Below are 17,273 nucleotides of genomic sequence, written 5' to 3' on the forward strand. Positions count from 1 at the left end.
GAATCCTATAATGGTTTCTGTTTCTTTTATGGGCGGAGGAAGTACTGCACTGCCAATGCGGAGGTTTCGATCTCAAACCCAGCTATCTGACATTCCGACGACACTTCTGTCAATTGTCGATACCAACACCGAGTGACCAATCAATCCTGACAATTGACAAACAACGTTTCTTTTTCTTGGCCGGTTTCTTTTGGTCTGTGAGCGGATCCTGCTCGTCTCAGGCACCTCACCTTCGGATGAGTCGGGATTGAAACTTTGCTTTCTTCTTCTTCTTAACGAAATACACGGGAAATCGTGTTCTCAAAATAATAAAGATCGTGACAATCGACAAACAGTGTGTGATCGTTGTCTTCCACGCGGCGGCTCACACTGGCACTCTACAGACAGTACTCCGATACTTGCTGCTCACGGAGTAGTTGTATCGAGAGGCCGACAAAGAAGCCACGCCAGTAAGCCGGTTTGCTCTTTCTAGAAGATCGCAGGGGATATAACTACACGCACTGATTTTTTTTATTAGCCAGGCCATGTCGACGCCAAACCAATTGCGTGGGTCAGACTCGTCCTACGCAACCACACATCAGTGCAACCCAACTCCGCCGCTAAGCCTCAAGCGAAGCGACGCAGAAGCATGGCCTCCACGAGGAGCACCACGGCGGTGCCGGAGCTGTCCCTGCCCTCCGGAAACGCGAGGCCGGTGCCGGTGATTGGCCTGGGCACAGCGGTGATATTCCTCCAGCAGGACGACACCAAGAACGCGGTGCTTGCGGCCATCGAGCTGGGCTTCCGCCGCTTCGACACCGCCTACTTGTACGGGACAGAGAAGCCCCTCGGCGAGGGCGTCGCGGAGGCGGTGCGGCGCGGGCTCATCAAGTCCCGGGAGGTGTTCGTCACGTCCAAGCTGTGGTGCTCGCAGTGCCACCCGGACCTAGTCGTCCCCTCCCTCCGGAAGACCTTGCAGTAAGAAATCAGATCACGTACTTACATACTGTACTAGCCACGGCTGCCCGCGCTTCGCTGCGGGTGATGTGTTTGGTATGGAAAAAATCTTGAGAAATATGGCTCTTATGTCTAATATGTTTTTTCATCGCGTTGCTACGAAAGGTTGGTCTAGGAAAGGTAACATAATTTTTTTCATTACAATGTTGTAAACGAATATAGAGGTTGGTTGTCATTACATGGTGCCTATTCTAGCACAGCAAATCAATGATATGTCAGTGGAAAGAAGTATTTGATAGAGTTGGGCTCAAGCAACTAACACACTTAGATTCAAAGCACAATATTGCCTAGGATTACATTATAGGTGGAAAGAGCAAAAACTACAACACAAGTACGTCTTCTAACGCGAGGGTTTACAAAAGAGTGAATTAGGATCCACTCTCCTTAGGCGAAACTACAACACATTTCGTAAAGCTGAAATTACACGAAAGATTACACGACGTCGAACACTAAATTACACCGGGATTTAAAGTTACATAATTAAGAGCAACCTAGTACAACCAATGCTTACTCCAGAAGTCGGGATAGACGAGGGCAATGGAGAAACAACAAGATAATGATTATCCAAAACATGGCGTATGACCAACAGATCCAGAAACAGGAGACTGAGAAGTCAAACATCATGAACCCTAAGACCAAACTAACCAAGGGTAGACTTGAACTTCTTCGAAAACCAGATCCCTTCTTCTCAGATTACACCAACGCCTCTGTCAGACGAACCTAGTTCCACAATGACGACTGGATCTCGTAGCTCTGCTTCGGATTCGAGAGGGATGGAGATGATGAAGAAGAGCAAGGACCAAGGGCATCTTATAGTGGCGAACGGAGATGGGGCGCAGCGCACCGGAAGTGAAGACGGCATGAATGGGATACACTACCAGTTCACGCTGTGGGGATAAAGTCGGCCATGGCGCGCTCCCTGCGCAAGCGAGCGGAGGGGGGAATAAAGGAGAGGAGAGAGGGTTCGCTCGACGAGGGAGGCGTGCGGGCGGCCGTGTCCCCAAAAGAAGAAAGAAGGGAGGGGGGTCTGGTACGGGGACGAGGGCGAGGATCAAGAGCGGACCAGAGGCCAAAAAAGAAGAAGCACATAGTGCATGACCTAATGGGCCCGACACCGACGGCGTCCGCGGGCCGAATCGGCGGCCTCCTAGGGTGTCCACGTAAGTTCTATTTAGTTGGTGCGTTAGATCAAAATTCCACGACTCAGATGAAGCGCGTCACAACCAGCCTTCCTCCATGCATTCGACAGTGGATAGATGAAGCAAGTGGACGATTGTACGCGGCATGCAAATGGACGGTGGCGCGTAGCAGGGGATGGTGGATTCTCGGCATGCATGACCGGTGCCTAATTAGCATGGTGGTCGGCGCGCATGCTAGTATGCGTGCGTGCATGCTGCTAGGGCCTTGCTTGCTTTGCATGTATGCATAAACTATCTGTTTGTGTGTGCGGATGCACTGAATTAGCGGGCTCCCAGGGTGTCCACGTACGTTCTATTTAGCTGGTGCGTTAGATAGAAATCCCACGACTTAGATGAAGCGCGTCACAACCAGTCTTCCTCCATGCGTTCGGTAGTGGATAAATCAAACAAGTGGACGCATTCAATGAAGTAGATGAAAAAAATAAATGGCCATGCATACAAGGACAATGTACTTTGCGTGCCGGAGGATGTAGAGCCGTCGGCAGAGCTGGGCTCCACCATGGTCCTCTCATGTAAAATGGTGCTCCTTCCTCTTTCTCTCTCTCGTGTAAATGGCAGGCGGTTAGAGATATGAGGCCACGCCGCCTAGGCGGCCTCCCAGCGTGTCCACGTAAGCTTCATTTGAGTGGTACGTTGGATAAAAACTGCACGGCCTACATGCATCACCATGTTATCCATCCATGCAGAGCCAACTCAACCAAGTAGGTGCATGTACATTGAATGCAGCAAGTGAATAAATGAACAGCATGTACTGAAGCCATCTACTGGTTGTAAGTGGTCATGTCACTAATTTCTACCCCCACTGCCAGCCACCAACATTGAATGGAGCAAGTGGACAGATAAATGAACAATAGGTATTTACATGCAGAAATTTACTACTAGTAAACTTGAAAATAGGACGCCACGTCCAGAACATGCAATGTCCTTTTCCCATTACATACAAGAATTGACTATCAGCCTTTTCTCTTTACATACAAGAATTTACTATCAGTAAATAAATGCATACATAAATGAACAGAAGGTATTTGCATGTAGAAATTCACTCAGTAAATTTGAAAGCATATCGCCACGTCCAAGACCATAGTATTAACAACACATGTGGATAGATCAATGGACAACAGGTATTTACATACAGAAATTCACTACCAGTAAATTTGGAGACATGACGCCATATCCAGAACCATAGTATTAGCAACACATGTAATGCCTTATTCTCTTTATATACAAGAGTTTACTATCAGTAAGCAAGTGGATAGGTAAATGAACAAAATGTATTTACATGCAGAAATTCACTCAGTAAATTTGAAACCTGCTAGCTCAAAAGTAGGTAAGGACATTTAATGCCTCTCCTCCTTACTATCATCACAACAAAGCAAATTGGACAAGTAGGCACATTTAATGCCTCTCGTCCTTACTACAATCTCCATGTATGGACGGCGCACATTTCTCTATCCAAAAACAATTCGCCACTTCCATGACCATGCATGGACGATGGACATTTGTACTTGCACATAAAGAACTTGCAAAGTGTCGCTTTAGACAAGAACTCGATTAAAAAACTTCACATGCGCCGCGTAGGTCAAAGGTAGGTGGACGCATTTAGTGTCTCTCCTAGATGAAAAATAGCTCCCACTTCGAGGAACATGCATGGTCATTTACGCCGTGTTTAGTTTCAGGAATTTGGATTTTTGGGCTACTGTAGCACTTTCGTTTTTATTTGGCAATTAGTGTTCAAAATGGACTAATTAGGCTCAAAACGTTCGTCTCGCAATTTCCCACCAAACTGTGCAATTAGTTTTTTTTTCGTCTACATTTAATGCTCCGTACACGGGCCACAACCATTCTATGTGATGATTACTGTAGCATTTTTTGGGATTTTAGGCTGGAACTAAACATGGGCTTATACTCTCACATGCAGGTTGCTTAGGTTGGGCCCCATTGCCACTAATGAGCTCCTTGCAGCCCGTGGTGGCAAAGGCACCCATGCCTCCTTAAGTTTCCAACTCTTGCCTCTAATATATGTGTGGGGAAGATGCAGAAGCTGCATGCATCGAAGTCCACGGCAGAAACCTAAACAATGCCGCTCTGGCAGCCTGCAACTTCTTGGATTTACATCAAGCACAACATCTTTGAGTTCCAGGCATGGGTCGTATATAGGTCACAGACTCACAGTGAACAAGAATGAGATACTATAGTATCTGACCCCCAAAAAATAGTAATAATTTAAGCAGAATTATCTGAACCATGAGGATGCCAGTGACCTCTGTTCAGACATGGCTCCCTTTGCTTTGCTCTGTTGTCTATCTATACCACACCCTGATACCCACATCTTTTTCTACCTTTTTTCCCCTTAAGTAGTTAAGCTTAGTTTATCTATGGATCCTTTTCCATGGCACTAAGCACTACTATGGTAGCATCATGAAGAAGCAAAAGCAACAAGGCTTAAACAATAAGCACCTTGCAAAGTTACAGGGCACTGCTAGCTACCTAGCCTCCAAGGACAATCGAATGCACACTTGGTGGTGGACGGCCGGGCCGGGGAACACGCCGCGGCGGCGGCGCGGCTCCTCACGATGCTGCGGACATGGGCCCTTCTACCTTGAATAAGAGTTGAAACCTGGCCTGCAAGCAAATCAAATTGTGCTTGCTGCCGTGCAAGCTGCTTTTGTAACTCAAAAACTTCAGCTCTATATGCTAGTTTTGCTTCACTGCAAATACACAAATGAGAAAATTGTCAAGAAAAGCACTTATAAGATGCTAAGAAGGAACATTTCAATCATGCACTTTGCAGCTTGGCATAATTAGCATTTAACTTCACTGGGTTTACAGAATGTTCCGAGAGCAAAAGCTCAAGCAGATACCACCAGTTTAAATTCATTTTTACAATGTTTTCTGTTGGAAACCCATTCCCGGCAAACAATTGAAGTAGCATACAAACACCCACTTGTGAACTGTGATTGGTTTCATAACATTTTGCACCAGCGTCAATTTCAGAAATCAGTCCCCACTAAAATTTGAACCCATTCTATAACTACGGCAATGTAAATGTAGCAATACTTCAATATTTGGAAGTTCCAAGCACACCGGATATCAAGAATGGTTTCTTCTGATCCAAACATAGCCTCTTGATTGTCTTCCTTGCTTGAAAAGGCTGAAATACTATCAAAAGTAGAGTCCAAATCTTCACCCTGAGGAAATGGTACATGTGCACCATAAGAGTTTTGAAGCCTGACAGAAATAGACGCCTGCATAAAAATGCAGTCGCTTGGGGGTTTGGGACTGGATCTATTCTCTGATGAAGACTATCCACCAAGAACTAACCAAATTTTAATCCTTCCCCAGAGAATTCAGTGTAACTATAATTACTTAATACGCTATTTGACCACAAAACGAAAAATTTCAAGCAGATTCCAGTACTTGGGGAACCCACTTGCCACATCAATTAAAAGAAGCAGGCCTTGTTTAGATGCTATCCAAATTCCAAGTTTTTTCACTCTCTCTCCATCACATCAATTTTTAGCCGCTTACATGGAGTATTAAATGTAGGTAAAAAAAATAACTAATTGCACAGTTTAGTTCGAAATCACGAGATGAATCTTTTGAGCCTAGTTGATCCACGATTGGACAATATTTGTCAAATAAGACGAAAGTGCTACTATTCATCGGGTTGAAATTTTTTCGCAATCTAAACGAGGCCGCACTTAAGATATCCTATCATTCTTTAAAGTCTGTAAGAATGTTAAATGGCCTTTTGAATATACCTACAGTCTTCCCTCTTCCACGAGCTGTTCATACCTGAAAGCCACATGCACAAATTAATTAAGTAAAAAACAGACTCACCTATTCAAATTAGTATGAAAATAAAAAAATATGACATCAAAACTTTGGATAATTGATCAGTAGGGCTAGTGAATGCACGACAACTCACTAACCATAGCACTACAAGTAAAACTGCAAGTTCAGAAGCATTAAGCAAATTATAGAGTAGGAAACAACGTTTATTAACCAAAAAACAGCAGATATTTGACATGTCCTCCCTACGCAACACACACCCTTCAAATTTTGTTCATGCCCAAATATAATAAAATGGATGCCTTTGACAAAATGCAACTGCAAATTAAACCCACCCAGAATCCATAACTTCACACCCAAATTCACAGCTTTATCAAACTGGGGCCATAAGCTCTCACTAAATCCTCCACACAACACATGCATTTGCCACTAATTCCCAACATTTCGCGCCCATAGAGGGTTACAGACACAAACACTCCCCTAGAACCCTATTGCACCTATCCTCCCCGAGAATTCGTAGTAACTACACCACAGTCCACAAATTGGCACCCCAGCTGCCCAAATCTCCCAACAACTAGCCTCCCCATTAACCCTCATGCCTCAAACTCAACATCATTTCGTGTCGCATACCACAACAATGCCGCAGCGAAATCGGCCTCAGCAACAATCACCACCACTACCACAGCCCAAAAAAGGATGCCAGAGCACGATGTGACAAGGGGATGGGAACCATTCGCTTACTGGGCCAGGTGGGACAGGGAGAGGACGTTGGAGGGGCGGAGGCAGGAGCAGATCCAGGCAAGCACGATGTGCGCGATGGCCTCGCCGGCCTTCTTGGTGGCCGCGTACAGCAACGCGGGGCGGTCCGTGCGGTGATCCTCGGAGAAAGGCGCCTCGGTGTTGAGCCCATACACCGATGACGACGACGCCCACACGACCGCCGGCTGTAGGTCGGCGTGCCTTGCCGCGGCCTCGAAGAGTGCGACGAGGCCCGCGACGTTGGAGGCCACGTACGCCTGCGGCGCCCGCATCACGTGGCGCACGCCCGCCTGGGCCGTGAGGTGCGCCTTCACATCGCATGTGAGGGTCCAGCGCGCGGCGGTCCTACCGCCGAGGCGGTCCCAGCCGGCGACGTGGCCGTCGGAGCCCGTGGCGTAGACCTGGCGGCCGGCGACGGCGACGGCGAGCGCGTTCCAGGACACGCCATCGAGGGTGACGAGGACGCCCTGGAGGAAATGCGATGCCTTGCCCTTCTCCCACGCCTTGACGCGGCCGTTGGCGAAGCCAGAGTAGACGACGTCGGCGGTGACGGCGTCCTCGTGGGCGCGGATGGACTCGAGGCACTTGAGGTCAGCGATGCGCCAGACCTTGAGCGTGCGGTCCCAGGAGCCCGAGTAGAGCAGCGCGGCGTTGTGCACGGTGGCGACGACGACGAGGCAGGAGATGCTGTCGGCGTGCTCGATCCAGAGGCGCCGGTGGCTGTGCCGCGCCGTTGTCTGCACGTAGCTGGCCTGGCAGAACACCCGGCCCAGGTAGTCCCTGGCGGTGGGCAGCGCGGCGATGAGCTTGAAGGCGTTCTGGGAGCGGCAGCGGCGGGAGACGCGCCAGATGCGGACGCGGCCGTCCTGGTGCGCAGAGAAGACCCGCCCGCCCGCGGCCGCCAGCGCCTTGACAGAGCCGCCGTTCTCGTCGTGGCCGAACCGCGCGAAGCGCCGTAGGTGTTGGTGTAACCCTGACAAAGGCGTTGCTGAAGACATGTTTCAGAGCAAGGGAGTGCGTGGAAGGCGGGAGAGTTTCAGTTTGAAACTCGGATGCGCAGGAGCTGGTGAAGCGGAGCGGTGACCGCGCCCACGATCTTGGCGGTTCTGAAGAGTGTGTTTTACAGTAACTTGTATCCATGTTTTAGGAGGTGTGTTTCTGTAAAAATGTGTCATTAGCTCCATGTATTAGTTGTTGGGACATTAGTGTGTGTGTGCTCTCACTTGTAAGCCGGTTAGGCACATCGTGTCGTGAAAACTCGAAAGCGAAAAGGGGCGCTGTCCACCCTGTCGCCATGGTGGCGGTTGCCTGAAACCTCTGTGTGTTCATCGTGTTCTTGCGTTCCAATTCTTGATCCATCCACCAATACAGCGCTTGATCGTGATCCTCGTTCAACAGTAGGTCGGGCTGCTGCCACACCATGATGTTGCCGCCCGTGGATGCGCTGAGCAGGAACTCGACGGAGCCCGCGTGGTCTCGCAGCACTGCCAGCGCCTTGCACGGGCCCTGCGGCTGCGGCGGCGGGCGGCGGGAAAGCGGAGTGGGGTGAAGAGGAGGCGAAGGTGGTGGAGGAGGAGGAGGAGAAGGACGCGAAGGAGTTGGAGGAGGAGAGCTCGCGGCAGGAGGTGTAGGTCGCGCGCACGTCCTCCATGGGCCACCCCAGCATGCGCCCTGCCGCCCTCGCCCCCACCCCCGCCGCTTGCTTCGGCTGCGGCTGCGGCTGCTGCGGCGGCGGCGGGGCCTGCTGGTACTGCTGCTGCGTATGCATCTTCGGCGTCTGTGGCGGCGGCAGTGTCTGGGGCTTGGGGGAGGTTGGCGACGCCGGCTGCTGCTCGGCGGCGGGGTGGTTGTAGCGCGACGCACGGTTGCCCATGGCCGCCTGCCGGGCTGGGGTCCGACGAAGGGGGAGGAGGTGGCCTCTACCGAAGTGGAAGACGACTGGGGAAAACGAGCGTGGCCTGCGCTGATCACAAGCGCGTGGGTGAGGGAGGGCGCGTTGGGTCGTGGTCCGTGGGATTGCGTGCGGCGAGCGAGAAAGGACAGGCCAAAAAATTTATCTTCTCACAAGGAGATAAGACCGGGTACAGCGAGCGAGAAAGGACAGGCCAAAAAATTTATCTTCTCACAAGGAGATAAGACCGGGTACAGCTGGGGCACCGGCATGCATATAAACAAGCAAGGCCTCAGCAGCTTTCACGCACACATACTCGCATGCGTATCGACACCATGCTAATTAGGCACCGATCATATATGCTGAGAAATCCACTCTCCTCTGCTACGTGTCACTGTTTATTTACGTACCGCGTATGATCATCAGGAAAACCATACTTCATTGAATATGTCCACTTGCTTTATCTGTGACGTGTCTCATCTGAGCCGTAGAATTTTGATCTAACGCACCAGCTAAAAAGAACGTACGTAGACACTCTGGAGACTGCCAATTCGGCGTGCCTTCATATCTTTAATATATGTATGTCTCGACGCATGCGAAATAATCTTACTATTACATATTTACTAGGTAGCGTGCCCGTATGTTGCTACGGGATAGCTAACATTTTGTACTAAAAATATACGGATCACACGATAAGATAATAATACTATAAAAATCAAATATCAACGTTAAAGTTACAGTTTATCCAAAAAGCAAAGTTTGTGAAATTAACAGTCATGGAGATCGCGGCGTCACAGGCTTACAAACTCTACTTTATAGACATTTTCGTGATGCGCCTAAGATAATGTTTTATATCGGCAGGAAGAAATCTCCGATATCCATTTCTTTCGTGCCCCCAATAAATCTACGAATAAGTTTCACCGCATCTCCATACAATCCTGTACACAGGTTTGAGTATATATGTAAATCACACCATGACAATATAAGTATGGATGTGTTATATTGTTACAAAAAACAATATTTTGCGTGTGATGTTTGCAACATCGCCATTACAAAGTGCTATTTTGTGTGTGATGTTTGCAACATTGCCATTACAAGTGATATTTCGAACATGATGTTTGCAACATCGTTATTGCAAGTATTATCCCGTGCGCTGCTACAGGTATATATTGTCTTCAATGGATCATGTCTGCTCCTGCCGCCAAACTAATGAGTCATTTGTGACTGTACTCATTGTTATAGACATGGAGAAAAGCCAAGCTGAAGGGGATGCGCGTTAATATCAGGCCATATAAAAGTTACCGAATGACATATTGACAGCATAAACTTCTCCGAGTATTGATCTCAATGAAAAGATTGTTTATATGAATAGTCAGGTTATTAAACAATCACTCAAAAACTGGATAACATAATAGGATTGTAAAGGAACATTGTCATTATAGGTACTGTACTAAAATTTCACTGAACTGGACCTAACTGATGAACCTGTGGATTCAGAAAAAATATAAATAGTATAGGGAGTGGAACTAATTGATGGGCAAGGGTTTCCTAGCTATGAAATACATGTCCATGATAGATGCCTTAAAACAATGGATGTCAACTCAAAAATCAGCAAAATAATAACAACCTAAAATAAACAAGTATGTTTGATCTCGTGATGAACAACCTATACACTGGTTTCGCAAAAGGGGGGAAAAACAATGCGGTGTCAACCTTGGGTTTATATTAAGGTACAATTTTATACAAACTGGATCTGAATCATCTGAACTCCCATCTTATTCACTCATCAAAAGCCCCCTAAAGATCATTAGTTGTGCCTGCAAAACGGCCACATCTTTGCAGGCCTTCTAGAATCAAAGTAAGCACAGGGTTCTTTCTAGAAGTTATGGGTAGTCAAATTGAGTGCATACTATTTTGGCATCTCCAAGTTTCCCTACCCTTTTTGTTCGGGCTTTCATATCTTTGTCGACTTCCTCTTCATCTCACTATGGTGCCAAGGTCAAGCTTGTCATTCAGAGCAACGATGAACTCATCCCAAGTGTGGATCGCTTGGACGCAGACATCTATCATTTCTCTGGCTGTCCAAAACAGTTAGTTAATCCCATCTAGTAAGACTCCAACCTCTTCAGCCAAATTGGTCACAAGAGATCATATTTGCACCACTGTCTTAGCAGACAAACCCATTTACATGCTTTTATAAGATGTAAATAAGAAAGCTTTAGCACACAGCACTTTGTGAGGCAATTGAAGTACAAACCAAACTGACACTTATTTGGTGACTACCTTGTGCGTATTCAAACATAAATAGAACACTACTGCTGTAGTAAATGAAGGCCAACCAAATTGAAGTTGTTGCTTACCGGCAGGTGGCAATGCAGTACAAAGGGGCTCCAGATAGCGGACACAAATACACCCTGCCCTTAATATAAATTCAATCCACATAGGTCTTAATTTTTAAAGGTAGACATGGGTTCAAGTTGAAATAAATCAGAACTCCCGGATGATTTACTCATCCTGCTATAGCCTACAGGCTTGATTAATCCTGTAATAATACAACAGAAATTACAAATAAATAATTGCGGAACAAGGAAGATTATTAGATTGTAGATTTGTAGTACCAAATCTTCTTGTACCTGCTTTGGTGCTGCTCTAGTGTAAGGATTCTTGGGCGCGTTGGTCCGACACTTCGGCTGTTGTGCCGGAGGTTGTGGTTGGCGCTCGATGGCAGGAGGGTGCAGGATGAGACACAATGGCAGCAGCGAGACTACAAGAGGATGGCCTGCACTGGTCCAATGGGAGCCAAGCAGGCGAGATGGGTCGCTGGTAGGCACATCCGCCAGTGGCGTGATGAATCCTGCTCCCCTCCACTGCCGATCCCTCGAGCGGCGCTGCGGCGGGATCTGGGAGCGCCACCCTGCTCAGGGTGCGGCGGGCGATGCAGTCGTTCTTCTGGATGTCTTCTTCTGCTCGTCAGGCCTGGCGGCGTGGCGCTGGGTGGGGATTATTTTAGACTGTCTTTCTAGCCTAATGCTTTAACTCTAGGATGCAACAAACTTCATAGACAACATGCCATGTTTTACTTTTCTAATATCATAGAAATGGAACAAGATCATCTAACAAAATTCCAATGTATTGTCTAAAATCAGGAGTGGTGAAAGGACCATCAGATTATCACAATAATCATGTAACTTTACATTATCACAAGTGAAAACTGAGATCTGTACCTCCGAGAATGTTGCTGTTCACCTTCATGTGCTTCTCCTAGTCCAGTGAGGCCTCCTTCTCCAATGTAGGTTAATAGATGGTGGGAATTTATGCAGTTCCTCCCAATTCATGTATTCTGACAGGAATTTATGCAGATCCTCCCATATCAGTGACAAAAGTATCCGACATTGTGTGAGAAAAGGTAAATTCAAGCACTAAACACTAAACTGAGCTATGAAATCTAATGAGCAATACTTACTCATGCTGGTTCAGGGGAGAGTGAGGTATCAGGCTTCCATAACTGGATTCAGGCAAGTTCTCGTATTGTCACAAACTCGAACTCACAACCTGTGATTGTACTGTCCATAGCACAAATCGACCTGAACAAATTCAAGCTCACAACCTGTGATGGTATTGTCCATAGCACATAGCACTAATCAAGAACAGCTTACAAGCAAGAAAATAGCAAAATACCTTAGACATACTTATGAATGTACCATTGCACCCTTGTCCCTGGTTTTTTTTGAATCTGTGAACCTGTTAGTTTCAGTGAAGCTACATCATCTTATTGAGCAATGCAATAGCATATGGAACCATTCAGAAGGCATAGAAAAACTTGCACCTGTTATTAGCACCATATTGTTTTTTAGTACCATAGGCCTTATGGAAGCTTATAAATAATCACATCCAAATGTGATGGAAGCACTAAAATAGAGCAAATTTACACTACTAACTACAAAGGAATTACATGTTCTATAGGAATTGACCTCAGGGCATCAAAGAACTAACCAAGTTGACTTTCGGGAAAGATTGGTATGCACCATTAGTTGAGGCAAACATGCTTAGAAGGGCAAGCAAATATGACACAGTGCCCAGGCTGAAGAAGCAAAGTCTCTTATATAAAATCTTGGCAATGCTCTGTATCTTAATTGAAGGAACAGACTGAATATACACACAATAAACAAAAAGGTGTCATTTAAAAATAGTCTTCAATAGGGAACTAAGGACAAATTTGCCTGATACAGAAAGCAATGAAAGGGAAATATTTTCTGGTTGTTGTTTAGTTTCCAATACCTAACTCTAAAGCAAGGGCAAAAGATATACGAAATGTTGCGGTTCGTTTGGATCATCTAGTCCTACAGACATGTAGATTGATGTCGCAAGATGGATCTCTATCTGGATCAAGTAATTAAGAATTCCAACTCTTAGGGAATCAGATAGAACACTGAATAAGGACATTCTTTAGAGGATTGAAGCAACCATGTCCCTTGAACTGAATAATTCCATTTATAAACGGGCGAATCACAATCGTAATGAGAAAAAAATCAGAAAGGAAACCAAATACCTCCCTGGACTGAGCTGAAGGAAAAGGATAGATCATAATAGCGTAGTTTACCAATTATATTAGCATAGTGACTCCCATGTTATATAGGCTGGCAAAAAAATCTGAACATGTCCACTAAATAATCAGGAAGGCAAATGAGGTTTACAAATTCCTATAATGTACCAGATTGAATCCGAGAAAAATAATTTCAGAATTGCAGGCAGCGGTAGACAATATAATGATAAAGATGGCGTACCTGAGCATAATCAATCTTGAGCTCATTTTGTATGGAAACAGAAATATATCATAATATGCTGCATAATATAAGGGTAGGATCAAAGTGAGCTTGGATTTTTGTAAACAAAAAGGGAAATGGCATCTAATGCCTGCAAAGGACAGGGAAGGACGTCAGATAAAGGGCAAGGCATTGCACAAGAGATGAAATATCTGATCCCCTGGCAGAGGAGAAAGATATGTAAAGTGCTTTCCAAATTAGAACCAATTAATAGTAGGGGTACATGCCAGGAACTTATTATGTGCATAAGCAAATATATTACTACAATTTTCCATTATCGCAAATGGTAGGAAATGCAAAAAAAAAAAGAAACAGGCAACTAAAACCATCTAGCTTTAGTTTACAAACAGAACTCCTGTTGGGTCAAGGAGATTAAAATATATCCCCATGTCACGGTACTGGTCATCAAAGATGTACAATAGAAGAAACACTCGTTAATAGTTAAACGCTGGAATCTGTAGCCGCAAATTGGTAAAATATGATGGCAGTTATGAGGTATCATAAAATCAGTTTAGCAATATGAGAAACACCATGACAATTTAAGGCACCTGAAGGTAAGGCGCATAGTTTGAACAACATTTAGGATCGACTAAACACAGAGAGCTAAAATCGCATGGCTCAATTCAGTCTTATTTGTGGTATAGGTGTGTAAGGCGAAGGAAATCAAGAGTAACATGCATAGACACCTATCATCTGTGGATGCAAATCATTTGTGAAACGTAATCATGCAGACTATTTCATTTGGTAAAAAAACAGCGTCGTTACCTTAGTGCTACTACCACAGAGGTAAAATGAGGCGGTAAACCAAATTTTTTGGCATACCGAATTCCATAGATTGTAAGCATGGCCTCACATTGGATGGTCACCTCATTATATGTCTAGCGATGTAGAGGACTCCTGCAAGGATGCACTGGGTCTAGTACAATGGTCGTAGCCCCCAAATAGGACATGACAAATCAATCCCAGAGCTAGACTGACACTAACATATGACAATCAAATTTGTGGTGGCAGATTATGAAGAGGCTCTAAAATACGCTAATCCAATTTATTAACATATGACAATCAAATATGTGGTGGCAGACTATGAGGCGGACCTAGAATATGCTAATCCAATTTATGGAGATGGATTAGGAGGAGAAAAGGGAAAAAATTGGTACTATGTCTCTCATGGGGCTTTGCCTAGACGACGCCTGGATGAGGCTGCCGCAATGGTGGATCATGGCGAATCTGGAGCCTAGCAACACAAACAAACAGAGTGTGGCATACAAGATTGTGACACATACTGAGTAGTATTCATCTACTGCCGCTCCCACTACAAGCTTGGCTATGCTGTAGTGGGTGACAAGCTCGTGAAGCCCTTTGGCAACATCGTCCTTGTCAATTACTACTTTCTCACAGCAACCTGTAATATAACAATGACAATAAAAGCAGTGGAATTTCATTAAAATACTATTGAAACTTTTAATACTATTCGCTATCATCATATATAAAATTTACAAATTTGTGATCCATATATAGGACTATGGTTAAAATAGAATTGAATTGAAGATAATACATGGTACCTGCCATTGAGAGTTGACTATGGGTCTGCATTTTCCTGCAATAAATCAAATATTTTAAGGAAATGAATGAACATAAGAAAATGAGAGAAATTGTATAGATAATATTCTGTATTGAAAGAGTTGCGAATTCATACTGCATGAAACAACTAATAATATAATAATCTAATATGGACATAATATATTACACGGGACATCTCATTGTCACATGTACACATGGCAAGAACATGTTCTTTAGCGAGGGCATATATCAATTGACAAGGTTAAATAAAAGTACATAAATAAGACGACGCGCATGGTAAAGGCATATTCAGTAAGCAAACAACTGAGGAACCTATAATTGCAATTGTTACTTAGCATCTTCCTTAATATGTAGTCTGGACAGCTTCTAGAAGTTGCAGACAAGACCTTTAATAGCCTGTTGAATATCGTCTTGTACCTATATTTTTGTAATCAAGTTGCAGATATAGAAACTCAGTGACCATTTAGAAGCTCTCAACCTGCACAAACTTTTGATAGCCAATAGTAGGTCCTGAAATCATCCAAATAGCGCGATATGTTGTGCCAGCTTCTAGAATTTATAGTGATTTCCTTGTGATTTTGAGGCAGGAAGGAGGAGTATTTCATTTGCGTGGCACAATCTTCCTACGCCAAGTACTCCTCCACATCTATTTTACAATCCAGGATGTAAATTAGATATCATATGCAAGGTTCAATTATGCCGATATCTTTTACAGTCCTAACTAAATTGGAATGAACTCTACATGAAAATTACAGGATAACATTGTAAATGTATATAGCACTCAAAAGCTTGTATTCTAGAGATGGTATAATTTAGAGTACACGTAGATACATGTCTATATTGCACTCCAGGTATTAATATAAGAAGTATGTCACTAAAAGAATAGATTGTAACTCCATAATTATGGGAAGATGGCCCAGAAACTAAGCATACCTTTTTTCTTTCAAAAAGCCGACAACCATCTACATCAGAACAAATGCAACTATTTTATAACCATGCCCATCGAAACCTACACATTGAAGGGAAAAATGTGAGGCAAAACTTTGTGGCTCATTGCTATGGCAACTGCAGTGCAACCAAGCTAACACCGTGAAGGTAAAAAAACGCATGGGATAGAATGATAACTGAAAGGAACTTGCATATCCATGATTAATTAAAGACATAATTATTTCATCCCTAGATGCGAAGATGAGTTTTGCCAAGTGCATTAATTAAATAAGTAACTCAAGCTGCAAAGGACATAAATGGGGATTTAGCGCTACCCACTCATAGATCTACTGATATGCTGAACAATATGGAGATGGGGATGGGGATTAGTGGGGAAATAACGTGTACCGCCATGAAAACAAAGAGCAGCTCTGCAAATCAAAGTTACACAGGTGTTCCTAATGCAGGGAAACAAATAGATATATTGATATGTGCAGTAGTGAGTAATAGATGGATAGATGGGAATGGAGATTAAGAGTAAGCACCTGGCTTTCCTTGTACAAATGGAATGAATCCGTCAACCTGCAGCACAGATCAGAAGAGGAACACAGAGGAAACCACAATAGGAGCAACAGACAGGAGAGGGATGGTCTTGCTTCACCTAGGAGACGGCAAGAAGCGAATGGAGCAAAGGGGGTGCCACCGTGTACGTGACTCGGGGAACCGCTGGGGGTGAAAGCGCGGGCCAGCGCGGGAAGCTCGAGCGGCCGGCGACGACGACGAGGCAACGGCACAGCGAGGCCCCAGAGACTCAGCGGCTGAATGCGCGTGCCCGGCCGCGCCGCTCGATTCACCGGATCCGAGCTCCGGTGCGATGGGGAAGGGCTTCCGGTCGGCTCACGCGCTGTGGCACCAGATCCAGCACACCGGCTGCTGCTGTGCTGAGGCGTAGCGAGACAACGGCGAAGCACGATGTGGTAGCGAGACGACGAGCGCGACGAGGGCCTCACAGGGCGATTAATTAAGCGGTGATGACGCAGACGTACCCGAGGGAATCCGCCACCGCCGTGTCCGCCCTGCACGGATCTAGAGCCCGAGGGCGGCTGCCCATCACCGACACCCACGCACGCAAGACCATTGGGATGGGGATGGGCGCAGCGGCTGCCATCAGGAGGGGATGGGGAAGGGCGCCGCCACCATGGTCGCAGGGAGCAGGGCCAGCGGCGCGGCGGCTTTGGTGTCGCATTAGGAGATGCATGGCATCGAGCGGCTTTGGTGTCGCAAGGGGAGGGGCAAACCGACGCA

General features: G+C 45.7%; 1 protein-coding gene and 1 pseudogene across 1 annotated transcript; one reads left to right on the top strand and one right to left on the bottom strand.

Moving 5' to 3' along the window:
• Positions 1-534: 534 nt before the first annotated feature.
• LOC136549919 (non-functional NADPH-dependent codeinone reductase 2-like) lies at positions 535-4,941 on the top strand. Its single transcript, XM_066541352.1, has 2 exons — positions 535-957; positions 4,114-4,941. Exons 1-2 carry the CDS (start codon positions 629-631, stop codon positions 4,388-4,390), a joined length of 606 nt encoding a protein of 201 aa, XP_066397449.1. The 5' UTR covers positions 535-628; the 3' UTR covers positions 4,391-4,941.
• On the bottom strand, positions 4,675-8,734 carry LOC136548747 (protein JINGUBANG-like; annotated as a pseudogene).
• Positions 8,735-17,273: the final 8,539 nt, after the last annotated feature.

Source organism: Miscanthus floridulus, chromosome 4 (genome assembly GCF_019320115.1).
Source record: "Miscanthus floridulus cultivar M001 chromosome 4, ASM1932011v1, whole genome shotgun sequence".
Lineage (NCBI taxonomy): Eukaryota > Viridiplantae > Streptophyta > Magnoliopsida > Poales > Poaceae > Miscanthus > Miscanthus floridulus.